Below are 16,884 nucleotides of genomic sequence, written 5' to 3'. Positions count from 1 at the left end.
TGAAATAAGACACTATCTCAATCTGCACTGTCATTATTTTATGGTGTTTGAAATACAGTCAAAGCTTCACAGGGAGATGATTGTCCCTCTTTACTCTGCCCTTGTGAAGAACCATCTGAAGTACTGTGTTCAGGTCTGGGGTTCCCATTACAGGAAAGACAGAGAGCTGTTGGAGAGGAGAACCACAAAGATGATCAGGGGACTGGAGCACCTCCCCTACGAAGACAGGCTGAGGGAGCTGGGCTTGTTTAGCCTGGAGAATAGAAGGCTGCAGGGTGACCTCATTGCAGCCTTTCAGCACCTAAACAGAGCCTACAAACAGGAGGGGAGTCATCTCTCTCATCCCAGGCTGGATGTGGCTCTGGGCAACCTGGTCTAGTGATTGGCGACCCTGCACATATAAGGGGGGTTGAAACTAGATCATTATGGTCCTTTTCAACCCTGGTCATTTTATGATTCTTTACAAGGGTAGATAATGGCAGGACAAAGGGAAGTGGTTTTAAGTTGAGGGAGGGAAGATTTAGGTTGGGTATCAGGGGGAAGTTCTTCACTAAGAGAATGGTGAGATGCTGGAACAGGCTGCCCGGAGTGATGCCCCATCCCTGGAGGTGTTCAAGGCCAGGTTGGATGGGGCCCTGGGCAGCCTGGTCTAGTATTATATATGGAAGTTGGTGGCCCTGCCTACAGCAGGGGGGTTGGTACTTGATGATCTTGAGGTCCCTTCCAACCAGGGCCATTCTGTAATTCTGTGATTCGATGAATCACCTTCATATTCTTTTTAAATATATACAATAAATGAATTAAATGACAGGCAATGGAGAGCTTCTTCTTTTTTTTTTTTTTTTTGTTCTTTGAAGAAGCATTTGAAAAGTATCCAAAAAACCTGTTAAAACAGTGATCTTGTGAAATAGCTAATCCAATCCAAAAGTGAGCTGCTACCAGAAAGTGCAGTTCTTTTTTCCCCTATCATTGGCTACACATTTGTCGTTCTTCAGCCAGATCCACACATCCACCAGTTCCACGAGTGAGTTCACATCAACTCGCATGTGAAGCAGAGATTGATGGAAAACATTCTCTTTTGTGGAGTGAAAAGCTTTTTTTTTTCCTACAAAATGATCTGATCCACCCATGGTGGCACAAATACTCTTTGGATTTGAAAGGAAGAAGGAAAGTAGGAGGACTCCTTTCAGCTGCAGATTTCTATTACGTGAGGTAAAGTTTATTGAGACACTTTGGGATACACAAATCCAGACAAAAGACTTATAAAGCCACATTGCTAGCCTGAAAACACACAGTAAAAATGAGAGTCTGCATAAAGTTTACAGGGATGTCCGGATGTGTGGGTTTGGTGTTTTTTTCTTTATTTTCTCTTAAAAAGGGAGAAGTAATAAGGAGAAAAGGCAACAGCGTGAACAGAGAAGGTGAGAATGACTCAAAAAAAGCCAAAACAATGCTGAAGAATACAAAATATATCATGTAAATATCATGCTTTAGCAGGCAGTTTACTTAAGTATACCTCATACGCTTTTCAAGGAGTAAGAGAAAACTGTTTACATCCACACTAACACCAAAGACAAGTACAAGCTATGCCCTGAAGCTGATTGAAACCACGCTCTTGAGACAGTGAAATGACTGATTCCAAAATGGAATGATCAGTAGCAAACAGCTAAAGCAGGAATTTGAGCAAGAAGATGAAGGTAGGTGATCAGGTAAAACTTGAAACCAGAGGTACTACTGATAAGAAAAAATAATTAGTTTACAACTCCAAAAGCATAGACACAAATACAAATTCATATGCAATTATAAGCTAGCTGAGCAAGAATTATCTCCAACACTGAAGTCATGGTAGGAATTTTATCTCCAAAGTAAAGTTATTCACAGGGGCACAGTCTTGTGTTTAGGGTGTACCTGGTGGGGAGCTGGCTTCAGCAAATTTAGGAGAGAAGATTAATCATACAACTGCCTGCAAATAACTGCTTAGATATGCCCTGTATTAATATATTCCTTCAGTTTTCACTTAGGATGAGGACAACAGGAGCAAAGATGGGATGGCTGAAGAGAGTCAGAGTCAACTAAATCAATGTGAAATGTGCAAAAGTCAGAATAATCTCAGAGAACTGGCATGTAAATTGCAGGTCCAGCACAAGCTGTTTGATTAAACTTTTCAGAAGGAATGATACAGTACAATACTGCACCTGTTCTCAAAAACTGGGGAAGGCAGAGCAACTGTTCATGAGTTTAAACTCTTGCGTGATTCTGTGGTTCAGTGATTGTGTCATCAGGCAATGCCAAGGAAATCAGAGCTCCCACATGCGACATTGCATTGTCTGAAGAAATGTATGTTTTTCCAGCCTCTTCTTGGTCAGTTAATCAACTTTTATGTTGGCAGGCTGTGAACAGAGCTGGCTAACCTGCCTTGGTCAAGATAGACATGGAAAATTTTTGTTTTGATGTAAGAGGAAGCCTTTCATGACATGCTTGAATAAAATCAACTGAAGCATCAACTGACTTACGTTTTGGTGAGACTTAATGGCACTGCTAAGTGACACTGGCAATACTAAGCCTCAAACTAAGCCCCTTCATATTGGACTGTTCTTAAGGGGTTTGGCCTCAAATAGCCAAAATGGCTCTGAAAAAAATCATAATTAACACATGCAGATTATATTATCACACAGATTATGAGATAAGATTTCCATTCCACTCAGGATTAGGAAAAGGGGAATGAACCCCACAATGTCCATTTTAGTTAGCCACTGAGAATGCAGCCAGTACTGTAGAAACTCCAGTGTCAATTTTCTCTATGTGAGGAGGATCCTGTCAGTTCGGTAACAACTGATAGATGATATGAACTGGGGTTAGATTTCCCAGTACAGAAAAAGGATCTGTGTGACCTTTTTCCAAATGTACAATGAGAGCTATGAAGATCACAAATGGTACTGATGATAATGGGAAAATCTTGCACTTAATGGTCTGGAGAGTAGGTGTTGGAATCATGATCTGACAAAGGTCATGGGTTGTAACCGAGGCAAAGAATTAAAGATCCCATTAACTGAACCAGAAATAGTGGACTATTCAAGAAGTTCAGCTGACTCTGAACTTCTTTGTAAGTTTTCTGTAAGTCACTGGTAGATAATGGACTTCCCTGGATACATTTTTCACTATGCAATACATTTTCAATTCAGAGGCCATGAGGTATAGCAGTCAGGAGCAAATTTAGCAAAAGGGAAACACAAAAAAAGAGTAAAGTAGAAGACAAAAGTATTCATGTGTGACAGTAAAGGCAGTAAGGTTTAAAGAAATTATTTTTAAGAAATGATAAGAATACACTGAAAAGTAAGCATTAAAATCAAAGAGAAAACAAGACTGAATAGCGAAGACTACAACAAAACATCAATTCTTATCTACAAAAGAAAGTGTATGGGGCAAAATTCATCAGTGTCTAGAATAAGCATAACACAAGGAAACCTTCACTGGATTGCTACGGTTATGTCCATCACAGTGTGCATTTGGGCAATAATTCAATATAATGTGATAATTAAATTTATTAATGACAGAATGGTGAGAGGCCTTGTCAATACAAAGCATTTTAATGTTATACAGAAACTGGATGGCCTTGAGGATTACATCGAAAGTGATGATATTCAACAGTACAAGTGCAAGGTCGTGCAATTATAGACTAACAATTTTTCTGCCAGAAGATGGGAGTGACAACTGGAAATAACACAAAAGAAGAAATACTAGGACACGGTAATTGATTGCAAAGTAACTATGAGGTACCAGCTTGACATTACTAGGAGAATAAGAAGATATAAACAGGAAAGTTTCAAGAGCAATTGTACAGAGAAATATGGAAGTGTTATTTACAGTGCTATATTGAGGTCTCATCCGGAGTTATATACACCCTTGACCAAGCTTTTTCTACAAAGATTCATGCAAGCAGGAACAGACAGAGAGAAGGTGGCCTTGATGGAAAATGGAAAGCTTATCTTACAAAGGGGAAGTACTGAAAAGGTGGCGTCATACAGAAATACATAATTCAGGAACTAGAAATAGTTTAGCCACATAATTAGAACGCTGTTCACAATAGCTACTCCTACACACAGAAAAATACATATGCTAAAGCAGTCTGGCTTGTTTAGGCTAAAAAAAAATGAAGGCAGAGAATACCTCTTGAGATGTAGAAAAGTACTATGACACATACAAAAGAAGATACAAAAAAAAAGAAATAGTTATCTTGCAACGCTAACAACAAAAAGAAAGATGGGAAAAAAAAAAAAAAAAAGCATAAAATTATTTAGCTAGAAAGTTAATAAAACCAAACCTTCCAGTTTGATCAACAAAGGTCTGGAGTAGCTTCATTTCGGTATTAAGAGGTCCATGGAAAAACATGTTCAAAATATGCAACATCTGCATGTTAGCATACTGAAACCCCCACCAAGGTCAGAGAAATTAGACAACCCTACAGAATACACACGTAAATCTCAATGATCTAATATACTGTTGTGAATGATGACTTAGAAGAGAACAAAGAAGTAAAATTTTGATGTGTGGTGATTGGAAGAGGCTTGCCTTTATAACACTATCAATTTAATAACAGATTAAACAGCTCCTGCAAAAGCCAGATTAAGCCATAAACATAAAACACTGGTGTTTCAAAGATTTGTTTTCAGGAATTTACAACACCTATCAGAAGAGAAAGTTACTTACTGCAGTTGACAGCCTGGATGCCAAGGTCATTTCCAAATTTCCTTTGAGACCAAGAAGAGCAGGAACCAAGATAAAAACTTCGGTAACATTCTTGAATACATCCCAGTGCTATTTAAAGGACACAGTGAGGAAAAAAAAAAATTCAATCGAAAAATGCCCTTTAGACCATCTTAAAAGTAGTGCCAAAAAATCTGTAACTCATAATTTAGGTCTCTAAAAAAATCGACCTTTTAAGATTAGATCCAAAAGTCTTTAAGGCAAGAGTTGCTATCCATCTAGTTAATATGGAAGTGCGCCTGCATACCACGACTTCAAAGACCAGAATATGAAAAGCAAGAGATACAAAATCTCCTCAATTAATGTCTCCACTACTGCACTTTCTCTGCATATTTAAAATAGAACTTAATTATAGGTCACTATAAAATTATTCTTCCTGTTTTTATCAGTATTTATTTTACTCTCTCCAAGAAGAGTTTAGGTACTTAATCTGTTCGATGCATATAATTTCTGTTTGATTAAGCATATTAATTTTGGCCACTTAAATTGCACTAATCCTACTACATCAAAGTCAACAGCAGAAAAAAAAAACATTAATAACATTTATTTTATACTAGCAGGATGCTAGAACTTAGGCTTACAAAAAAACCAAAGCCAAAAACAACAACAACAAAAAACCCTAGTTAAAAAGAAATGACATTAAGGTCAAGGTTTTTAATAATTTCAAAATAGTACTGGGTGCTATGACTGCTCTTAATTTACAGCAATATTTTCATCTCACCTCTTGCAGCTGTCTAGAAACCTCATCTGAAAAAACAGCTAGGAATAAGTTATTGAGCAGACAAGCCTGTTCGTGAAAAATTGTCTCCTAATTCTTTTACTTGTGAGAAATTTAGAAGAATACAGATTTCCAAAACCCAGACTTTATAAAGCAAACCAGGACAAACTCTCCAATATTATTTTGTGTGCTGACTTCTCAGCACAGTAGTGTGCTACTTTATATGCCTGTCTATTCATGTATTTAATTTCTAATCACAGAAACTTCAACTAAACTAACAAAACTTTAATGTATCGTTTTAATAAATCATCTTTGTATTCAGGGATTTGCAGCAATTTAAAACATGATTTTAATTAAAAAAAGGATTCAATTTTCAAATGTAAACAAGATTGGAGAATTTTCTATGGATGAAGTTACCGATGTATTTACTACTGAAAAAGAGTAGCTATGAAATGGTTTCATAGAGCTTTGAATTCTTTGTCTTCCTTAAATTTTTCTTTTCACAACGTATTCTTTCATGCTTCCCTGCTTTACTGACATTATGGTTTCATGCTTAGTTTAGGATGGAAAAAGGTAACACTGGCCAATTATTTTTGACTTTGTGCCCTCTCTCTCTCATTCACAGTGCTGGGAAACCAATAATGATTGGAAGTGATACAGAAGGAAAAAAAATAAAAATAAAAGGAAGTATTATCTCAATCCAGATCAAAGAACAGCTAAAAAAAAACACCAAAAGAGCACTTCTTCCCCTTTCAGAGAAGAAAGACATTGGGAAACATTGGGTTGGAAGCCAATAGTGGTGATAGGCACAACTGCCTCTTTTGGCTGATCATTAAGCTGTATTGTGACGTAAACCACATATTGGTTTGAACAAAGCATCCGTAAAAAGAATAAGATTGGCACAAGCAAAGCACAAGACTGATGCAAAACAGGGTAAGGAAGCAGTAAAGTTTGCTTGTCAATTATAATTTTCCTTTTTCTTGACGCATGAAGTGTCTTTCCATTGCAACTGATTTAAGACCAAGCTTTATTTTCTCTCTTGAGTTTTTGAGTAACAAAAAACAAAATAGAGCAGAGTAATTCCTGTTGGAAGGGACCTTCATAGATCATTTAGTTCAACTGCCATGTCAGGGCAGTTAACATAGAGTTTTTAAAAATGGCCACTTCTTATTCCTCCTTCAAGAGAACTTTTTTAACTCTAACTATAGCTAAAGAAAATTCCAAGACAGAATGAAACAAAACAAAATAGAAGCAGATGAATTTTCCTACTGCCTTTTCATTTTGAATAGCATGGATATTTAATCTGTTTGAACATATTTTTCTGAAACTACCCATAAGGGAAGACAGAATCTATCAGATTTTTGCTTACAACAAATTTCAACTTCGGGGAAAAAATAAAAGTAGGTAGGAAGTAAAAGCAAATATAGCCTCCAAAAAGCAAAGAGAAAGCAAGAAAGTAAACTAATCTAATAAACTTTCCTTAGCTGCTACTTTCTCAAGAATTTTCTTCAAATGTCATTGCATAAAGAAATATTTGGTAGAAAACTTGCTTTTAACTTCACTGAAATGCTACAGCTGTGTTAAGCTACAAAACCAGTCCTACAGAAGTTCCATATCAGTAGGATCTTAGTGATACAATACTCCAAAACAGGTTTTAAAAAGGTTATTTACGTAACTCTTAAAATTGAAGAAAGTTGTATTTTATCTTAACCCTGAATAACTATCATCAATTAAATCCACTATCACGAATTAAGATATTTTGCTTATATGGACCTACCACAACTATATTTCAAGGTGAAAGTGACTCTGCAGCCTTGTTCACACCAATAATGTTTGTAATTCCAAATGTTCAGTATACTTAACACTACATAAAAAAAAGTCACACCTAGATATCTAAACAAACTCTAATTCACTGCAGAAGAATTTCACGTAGCATATGAACTTTAGGCTTTCACATATGATACACATTATCTTGGATCAAATCTATACATTATGTCAGAAATTGCAGAGACCTGAAGCACAAAAGAAACATTTATTACTGACCAGAATTTTTAACTGATTCATACTCATTATTATATTTCTATCTTCAGTTAAAGCAGAAGTAACAGTTTTTTTTTCACCAGTTCACTGTGGCTGTGACAATACTTACCAAGTCTTGAATAACTCCAAACAAAATATTTGAGCTGTTTAAATCTGGGGGGGAAAGCAGTTCATAATAGCAGAATCATGCACACGCTTTATTACTTCTCATTATTGTAAGCATCTACAACACCGTGTGTTAAATTATAAAACTCACAGATTACCTGTTAAAAATATAGTTCCCAAAGTAAATACCAACCTGCACAATATCCAAAACCATGCCAGCTGAAACAGTTCCAAATCCTGCTAGCAAAAAAGGTACGAGTATCTGCAGTGCCATAATACTACTAGATTCCTTGGGTTGCTTTCTACTCCCCTCCACAATAATATCTTCATTACTGTCACTAGACAGGTTGTCTTCCTGCAACATCGCATCTGTTTCTGAAGTGTCCATTCCATCACAGTAATTATAACTGGAAAAGTCATCATATTTGGGGCTACAGCTAGAAGGGCTGTGTCCATTACTACCATGAAAAGTTTGTTCTGAGAAGTGATGAAATTCCGCATGCTGGTCAGATTTAACATTATAATTATGTCCTGCTGGTTGTAATCCATCTTGCCAAACACCATTCACTTTTTTGTGTCTTTCATCCTGGTTTATTTGGTAAACAACAGGAACCATACTCAAAAGCAGATTCAAAAATTTATCGGACTGAATTGTACTAAGACTTATGGTCCAGTTTACAAATCCTTCTCTGTCATGAGCTTTGTTGTTTGTTTTGGTGACAGTAGATCTGCCTTTACAGTTAGTCATAGTGCTACAGAAGTACAGGTTGGAAAAGCACTTAGTTCTTCAGATGTCAGTGAAGAAATCTTGTAGATGAGTTACCAAGTGCCACACTTGATAATTCTAAAATGGATAAAATTAAATGTTGCTTTCTTGAATGCAAAAAGTTTTTTTCATGGATCTCACATCTTCAACAACTCCATACACAAGTCTGGATCTAAAGAAAAAAAAAGTAAAAAAAAGTATATATTGTAATGGCATATTACATTTAATTAAAATTAGGGGGAAAAAAGGAGTTAGGATAAATAAGATATTAAAAATCTGATTTTCATTCAATTTTGCATGAGGAGTAGGTTGTAAATATTTCCTGAAAGATATAACATTCTGATGTCTAGTAACCACTAAACTATAATTATTTGATCAATATTAATACCAGTCACGGTCACTTTGTTTTGCTTTCTGCAAGTCATACAAATACAATTGTATATTTTATGTTTAACATGACTGTGCAATTATTTCTACTTTCCAACTGCTGTTATGGTCAAACATTAAACAATGATATACTGGTAGTCTCATATCATTTGACATTTCCTCCATTAGTAGCCACTTTACCTTACTCTTCTTTACCTTTCATGTTGTGATAACAGTTACAGTAATTTATTGAAAGTACAACATTATTTGACTTGAAGTTTTGTTGATCTGTTTTTATTACTGGATGCCACGAATACAAGAAAATCATTGGCATAACCAAAGAAACAAAAGTTGGGCAGACTACACCAAGATGATGCTGAATTACACAATTTCACAAGCTCAATACACTATATATATAGAATCACTGAATCACCAAGGTTAAAAAAGACCTCCAAGATCATTTCATCCAACTGTCCACCTACCACCAGTATCTCCCCACCAGGAACAGTGATTTCACCACCTCCCTGGGCATCTTGGCCACCCTTTCAGAGAATAAATTTTTCCTAATATCCAACCTGATCCTCCCCTGGTGCAACTCAAGGCCATTCCCTCCTATCCTATTGCTAGTCACGTGGGAGAAGAAGCAGACCCCTACCTCACCACAGCTTCCTTTCAGATCCAATAGGTCAGCATAGAGAGCTATAAAGTGAGTGGCTCTTATGATGCCCCATCTGGAGTACCAGGCCTGGGGCCCTCAGTACAGGAAGAACATGGAGCTCTTAGAGCGGGTCCAGAGGAGGGCCACTAAATTTATCAGAGGGCTGGAGCACTTCTCCTTTGAGGAAAGGCTGAGGGAACTGGGCTTGTTTAGCCTACAGAAGAGAAGGCTCCGGAGAGACCTCATTGTGGCCTTCCAGCACTTGAAGGGAGCATATAAATAGGAGGGGGAAACAACTGTTTACAAGGATGGATAGTGACAGGACAAGGGGGAATGGTTTTAAACTGAGACAGGGGAGGTTTAGTTTACATATTAGGAGGAAGTTCTTCACACAGAGGGTGGTGACACACTGGAACAGGTTGCCCAAGGAGGTTGTGGATGCCCCATCCCTGGAGACATTCGAGGCCAGGCTGGATGTGGCTCTGGGCAGCCTGGTCTGGTGTTTGATGACCCTGCACGTAGCAGGGGACTTGAAACTTGATGATCTTTGTGGTCGTTTTCAACCCAGACCATTCTATGATTCTATGAAGGTCTCCCTCGCACTCAAGGCATGGCCTCACCAGAGCTGAGTACAGGGGGACAATTACCTCCGTGCTCCTCCTGGCTACCCTATTTCTGATACAAGTCAGGATGCCTTCTTGGCCACCTGGGCAATGCTGGCTCATGTTCAGCCAAGTGTCAACCAATACCCTCAGGTCCATTTCTTCCACATGGTCTTCCAGCCACTCTGCCCCAAGCCTGTAGCATGTCCAGCCTTCCTGGACCCCTTTATCCTTCAGCACTGAATCCCTAGGGACCCTCCCTACCACTGTCCTGAATAGATCCAAGACCACTGTCCAGACGTCCAAGGTAGCAGTTTTGTTGACCTCCTTCCTGGCTTCACTAAGAATAAAGAACTCTACCATTTTGCAGTCACTCTGCCCAAGACAGCTCCTGACTGTCCACACTGTCCTGTTGTCCACACTTCCCACCAGCCCTTCTCTGTTAACAGCAGGTCTAGTGGGGCACCTTGCCTGGCAGTCTCTTTTACCTATCCTCCTGAAGACTCTAGAAACTTCCTAGACTGCTTCTTCTGCACTGTTATATTTCCAGTATATATCAGGAAAGTTGAAGTCCCCAGTGAGCACAAGGCTGGTGTCTGCACAACATCTGCCAGCTGCTTGTAGAACACCTCGTCCATCTCTTCAGTTAGGCAGTCTGTAACAGACCCCTACCAGGATGTCAGCCTTGTAGGCCCTCCAACATGCAAGCTGGAAAGACTTCAATTTTTACAGACTGCAGGAAACAAAAATAGTTTAAGGTTGGAGGATTTTTCATCTCCTTTCCTATGAAGACGAGGCTCCTACATTCACGTTTATGATATGATTCCTATACTTTCGCTCCCTCCATTTAAATGTTTTTAAATAAGCTAATATTTTTCTATCCAATTAAATTTCACAGAGAATAGAGAGGTCAAAGCTATCAGCCTTACCGGAGATTTACATTTGTGCCCTTGCTGTAAGGCATCTTCAAGCATAAGGATAATTCACCCACATACGGCCACAGCAAGTCAACTTCAGATCTGCTGCTTACAGAACCATTTGGTTTGCTTTCCTGAGTGAAGACTCATATCTACCATGAAGACTTTCCCCCTACCAATTGCTTTATTCAAGACCAAGAAAAGAACATTTTGAAAGCAACAAAGGAGTGTATTGCTTGATTTAGCAAAAGAAAAATATTTTTTTCCACACGACCAACAAAGAAACCAAGATTCCTGAAATAACTTTTTGCTGCCCAATAGTAAATGGTGCTATGCTGAACCTTTTATTATAAGCATATAAAAGTTCCCAGGCCTCAATTCTAGTTTCCACACACATCATTACGAGTAACAAAACAACCTCTGTTCTCTCCCAGAGGAGCTCTAACCACAGGCCAAAATGGTGCTGGGTTATGTGCTACAGAAAGGCAACAACAGGGAGCAATTTTGTTTCTGCCCAGCACAAAGAAGGTTTTAGCTGTGTAAAAGAAAAGATACGGTGCATAAAAAAATACAAGCAGGTGTATCATTAAACTAGCAACCTAACTATCACCAACTTCTGAGACAATAATAAATAGCTTTATTGTAGAAGGATTAAAAGGAGTACAGGAGAAGAGCATTTCACGGAAACTGTGGAAAATTAAGATTGCAGAAAGGCTGTGCCCTGCATGCTGAAAGTGGCCAACTGATTTATGAGGATGGAAAGTGGTACACTAGCTATGATATGTGAAAGGGGAAAATTCAGATCACTTCCAACAGGTGAGTTTCAGTTGATCACAAGAAGCATCCAGATTAGAGAAACTTTATTAAACAATTCAAGAATAGTGTACGAAACTAAGATGTGAAGTGTTAATGATAAAAGATGCTTACACCACAGCAGTCTCATTAGAGGTCTTTTAGGGGTAGTGATTTGTTTGTTTGTTTGTTTTTGAGGAGTGTTCACAAACGAAGGACTCTTTCACTCCCAGGGGAATACACTGAGAAATTTTCCCAATAGCTTTAAGATGGCAGAGTTCAGCTGTCACTGTGGTTTCTCCAGTGTCCTCCACTCACATCACTGGAGTGCTAGACTGGTGATTCATGGAAATTATTCATTGCTCAGGAACTCTGACTAAAAGTATTTGGGTTAATTATCCATATCTTTATACCATATGGGGTTCTCTCCTTATAAGTTTATACTTTCTGTTTTTTCAAGAAGTAAACTGCTTGGGGATATAGTGGTTTCATTTAATACAATGGAGTCTTAACAAATAGAAATGGCATCTACGAGTGTGAAAAAGAGATAGAAAAATGTTTCAGACAACTGTAAAAACTACAAAGACAGACAGAGGCTGATAGCCAACAGCTGATACAAAAAAGTACTAAAGCAGTTTAGATGGCAGTCATTTATATTTTTCCTACCAAACTGCCTGGAATGATAAAATGTGAGCTAATGGTAAATGCTGAAAAAGGAGAACTTAAGAAGATCAAATGAAAAATATACTATAGTACATAAATCTACAGTGAAAAGTAATTACATCTTCAGAGGATAACTGTACAGTCCCCTGAATTCAGCTATTCATTTCTAAAAACCTGCTCTTCCAAATGTCACCTGATGCAATAATTTCACTGTGAGTTCTGGATGCTAATATTGCTGTAGTTTTACTTTTTGCTTGCTACAGAAAGCATCTATGGAACAATATGATCTTGAGGATCAGAAATCCCTGTGAAGCTTAATCATTGACATGAACAATTGCCATTTTATTGTGCTGTCTAGAAAAGATATAGCCAGGTAAAGAAGCAAGCACTACTAGAATAACTCATGTGAAATAAAGGAGGCAAAACTCTCAAAAACCAGTCCAAAACAGGAGGAGATAAGTGAGTCTGGTTTCCTGCCATATAATTAAGTTACAGAGAAAGGAGAAGTATGAGAGAAAAACAACCAGAAACCAAGAAGTAAAGATTCTTTGAGAAGCTATAAAATTGCCTCAAATTTATCATATTTGGCATGTTATACATGAAATGAAAGAAGACCTTGTCTTTCTCTCTACAGGCAAAATAATGAGCTATGCCCAGACATAAACATTTTCAACTCTTTATTGTTTCCTAAGCAGCTACATTTAACAGTTTCCTCTTTTCCTTCATTCACATATCAATTACTGTGCATTATTTACCTCTCTTTCTCAGTCCTGCAAGTTCACAAATGGAAATAGAACCACACCTCACTGTTTGCTGAGGACATATTCCTGAAAAGTGAAACACTTAGCAGTTCAACATACAACAAAGCAATTTTCCCCATATAGAATTAATGCAATTGATGAAGACACCAATTTTAAAAATATCAACAGAGTAAATGTATGACGCAGAAAATGAACAGCAGAAGCAGATGGTGTGGAAAATAGTGGAAAATAGCACCATAAGTTGGAAGAGATGCTGACTTGTGGAAATGGGTAACTGCTTCAGTAAAATCTCACACACTTCAGCTATGAAGCTGAACACTGGACCAGTATCACATTTTTCCATACTTCAACTTTGCTTGACTTGATTGCTCTTATTTCTTCTGAGGAAGATGAAGGAAATGAAAATGTAATTGTTTGGGAAGGAACAGCAGGAACACATTTCATCTTCTAAACATTTTTTCAGTCACAGTCTGATTCAGTTCTCAAAAGTGTGGGTAGGAGGTGCTTCTTCCACACATCCCCATGTGTATTTAAAGAATAAAGAGGAGAGCCACAAAGATGATCAGAGGGCTAGAACACCTCCCCTACGAACACAGGCTGAGGGAGCTGGCTTGTTCAGCCTGGAGAACAGAAGCCTGAGGGGTGCAGCCTTTCAGTAGCTAAAGGGAGTCTATAAACAGCAGTCCATAAACAGAATAACAAGGATATCCTTTGAAAGGATAGATAACAGCAGGACAAGGGGAAATGGTTTTAAGTTGAGGGAGGGAACATTTAGCTTGGATATCAGGGGGAAATTCTTTACAGAGAGACTGGTGAGGTGCTGGAACAGGCTGCCCAGAGAAGTTGTGGCTGCTCTGTCCCTGGAGGTGTTCAAGGCCAGGTTGGATGAGGCCCTGGGCAGCCTGGTCTAGTATTAAATGGGGAAGTTGGTGGCCCTGCCTGTGGCAGGGGAGTTTGGAGCTTGATGATCCTGGCGGTTCTTTCCAACCCAGGCCATTTTGTGATTCTGTAATATCCACCATTGGAAGGATTAAAGGACTGGACATCATGGCTAAAAGTTTGACTGTACAGCAAGTGGTCTGCTAAAGATTAATTTAAAGCATGAAAACAATAGCCATGCTTTTCTAACTTCTAACTAAGCATGAGGAAAAACAGTGAACAACAGAATATGAATAGAGTCAGCATTATGACAGACTAAAACAAATATTTATTGAAGTCTAAGGCTGGGAAAATTAATTTTCTGATTTCTTTCTGAGTTTGGCAAACAAAACCAAAAGATAACACCTAGTTAAATAATACTGAGCTTCTGCAGGATCCATATCTAATCACACCATAGTCAAAATTCTTTTTTCCTAAAAGCTGCTAGCAGTTTTTACAGGGGTAATCTTTTGAAGCAATAATACTCTCTATCCTGCATTGCTAGGTGATCTACAATAAAACATCACTAGTTAAACATGCCTGAGAAACACCTCTCACACATTAATGAAATATTGAGCTTTAATATGTTACCATAACAAACAGTAAGTGCTACCTTAGAAAGAACCTTTCTTTGGATGACAGCCTGCATATGCTTTTTACTATTTCTACTGTTTTCCACACAGTAAAATTGGTCTTTCCAATTAATAATTACTTGTAGAGAAAATTTAAGACTCTAGCTTTGCTCATTTTCTTACTGGTTTGTAATATACTCTTTTTCAGAACAGACAAAAACCTAACGGCACGTACAGCAACAGGAATTTTGCTATTCATTTAAATGAGGTTAGAGTTTAATAACTTTGGATACGCTTGTAAATGGCATTTATTAAATAAGGAGAGATCCTCTTGTTCTGAATATTGTATTTAAATCATCATATTTAATGATCATGGAAGAGATGCTGACCTTGTGTTTCAAACAGTTTTCTAATCCAGCTTTCATAGCTATTGAACATCTAGCATGATTTTTTTCCCTTTACAGACCGTTTTCATCTGTTCAGCTTAGAACTAGAATCACGAGGATAATTACAATGCAATACTCATTGCCATGCCTAAAGATGGATGTAATGAAGTAGGTCATATGGCATGGCTGTGCAACCATTCAGAGGGACCTGACAGGCTAAAGGAATGGCCCAACAGGAATCTCATGTAGTTTCGTAGTAGAATATAAGTCCTGCCCATGGGAAGAAACAATTCATGCACTGGACACGCTGTGCAGCCACCAGCTTGAAAACAGCTGCATGGAGAAGGCCTCCAGGAGGACAGGTTGACCATCAGCCAGTCACATGCTCATGCTGGAACAGCATGCCAGGCTGAATCCCGCAGGCAGAGCATAGTCAACAGGTGGAAGGAGAGAATTTTTCCCTTCTGCTAAGCAGTGGTGGGACATGTCAAGAGTAGTTTGTCCACTTCTGGGTTCCCCAGTACAAGTGAGACATGGACAAAATGAAGATGTCCCAACAAAAGGCCATGAAGACTATGAGGACTGAAAATTCTGATTCAAGAGGACAGACTGAGAGAGCTAGAACCATTCATCCCCAAGAAAAATGTGCAGAGGGATCTTATCCATGTGTACAAAGATCTGGCGGGGGTAGCAGGCACAAATTTAAGCACATGAAATTCTATTGTCCATATTTGTAGGGGTCCAAAGAAAGGTTATGGAGTCTCCATCCTTAGTGATACACAGAACCCAAATGGATGTGGCCCAAAGCAACCTGCTGTAATTGAGCCTACATTGAGCAAGGCTGGATGACAAGGCAATGTCCAGAGATCCCTTCCAATCTCAAGAATTCTCAGATTCTGAAGTTTGGAAGAGGAATTTTGTAAATTCTGAATAAGATTTATGCAGATGAGACAGTGTTCTGCACAGCCTCTTCTCCACTGCTGTGTCCTGTGTACATGCAAGTTCACAGTATCGAGCTGATATCCTTATGACAGAGATGACTGTCATTGACACTGCTGTATCCTAGTGAACATGTCAGTAGAAAGTGAAAGCTACATCAGATCACCTGAACATACAGAGTAAGCAAACAGACTGCTTTATCATTAACCATTTTGTAGAATTCAGAACCAAGGATAGTGTGCTGTACTGTGATTATTTATACCAGATATTAAATGCTTGCTACAAAAAGATGGAAAATATGCTGAAAGACAATAAATATCACATGTATGGCAGCATTACGAGCAGTACGTACCACTTTTAAATGTTATGCAGTATACTTTTTAACATAGTGTTTATTTTGTGGCAGTTGTAGGTTAAATCAACAGCAGAAGAAACAGAAGAGAAAATAGCGTGAGGAAAAGAAATAGATGAAACAACCTCCAAATGCCTTTGTGAATTTAACTAAGACACCGAAAGAGCAGCCAGCCTCAGGCTCAATTTTCAGACAAGTTTTAGACTGCTGCATTTCACTTCCTGAACATGTCAGCTTTCGATTTTGGCCCCGAGGAAGGGAAAAGCAGCTGTCAGAAAAAAGACTTGGTTTGCCTCTGACCTTCAATTCAATTAAAAAAAAAAAAAAAAAGAGCAAAACAGAGCCAGAAATGAAGCAGCAGGCTGTGAAACGTGGTCATGTTGCTACATCACCCCAATGGAATGCCAGCACAAAAACTACCTGCCAAATCACACCCAGGCCATCAAAAGCAGGTGGGAAAAGTCATAAGTAGAAGAGGTAACACGCTCCTCTAGATTATGTAACCAGTGGGTACTTAACAGGATGAGTCCTAACTGTACTACTTGGGATCTTGATTACAGATTCT

At 38.4% G+C, this 16,884-nt stretch overlaps 1 protein-coding gene across 2 annotated transcripts in view; it reads right to left on the bottom strand.

Moving 5' to 3' along the window:
• Positions 1-16,884, bottom strand: part of SLC41A2 (solute carrier family 41 member 2) — a 51,942-nt gene that overhangs the window by 33,560 nt on the left and 1,498 nt on the right. The window contains exons 2-3 of one of the 2 annotated variants that reach the window (XM_031600035.2): positions 7,821-8,565; positions 4,708-4,815 (exon numbers count right to left, since the gene is read on the bottom strand). In XM_031600035.2, coding sequence (XP_031455895.2) covers positions 4,708-4,815; positions 7,821-8,375 — 663 coding nt within the window. In that variant the 5' untranslated portion in view covers positions 8,376-8,565. The remainder of the gene's footprint in view (positions 1-4,707; positions 4,816-7,820; positions 8,566-16,884) is intronic. The other variant, XM_090143404.1, reaches the window with a different exon arrangement.

The sequence above is a fragment of the Phasianus colchicus genome, chromosome 1, assembly GCF_987193195.1.
Source record: "Phasianus colchicus chromosome 1, bPhaCol1.hap1.1, whole genome shotgun sequence".
NCBI classification, from domain to species: domain Eukaryota; kingdom Metazoa; phylum Chordata; class Aves; order Galliformes; family Phasianidae; genus Phasianus; species Phasianus colchicus.
Note: the sequence above shows the minus strand (reverse complement) of the source record. Positions and strands in the feature narration are given on the sequence as shown.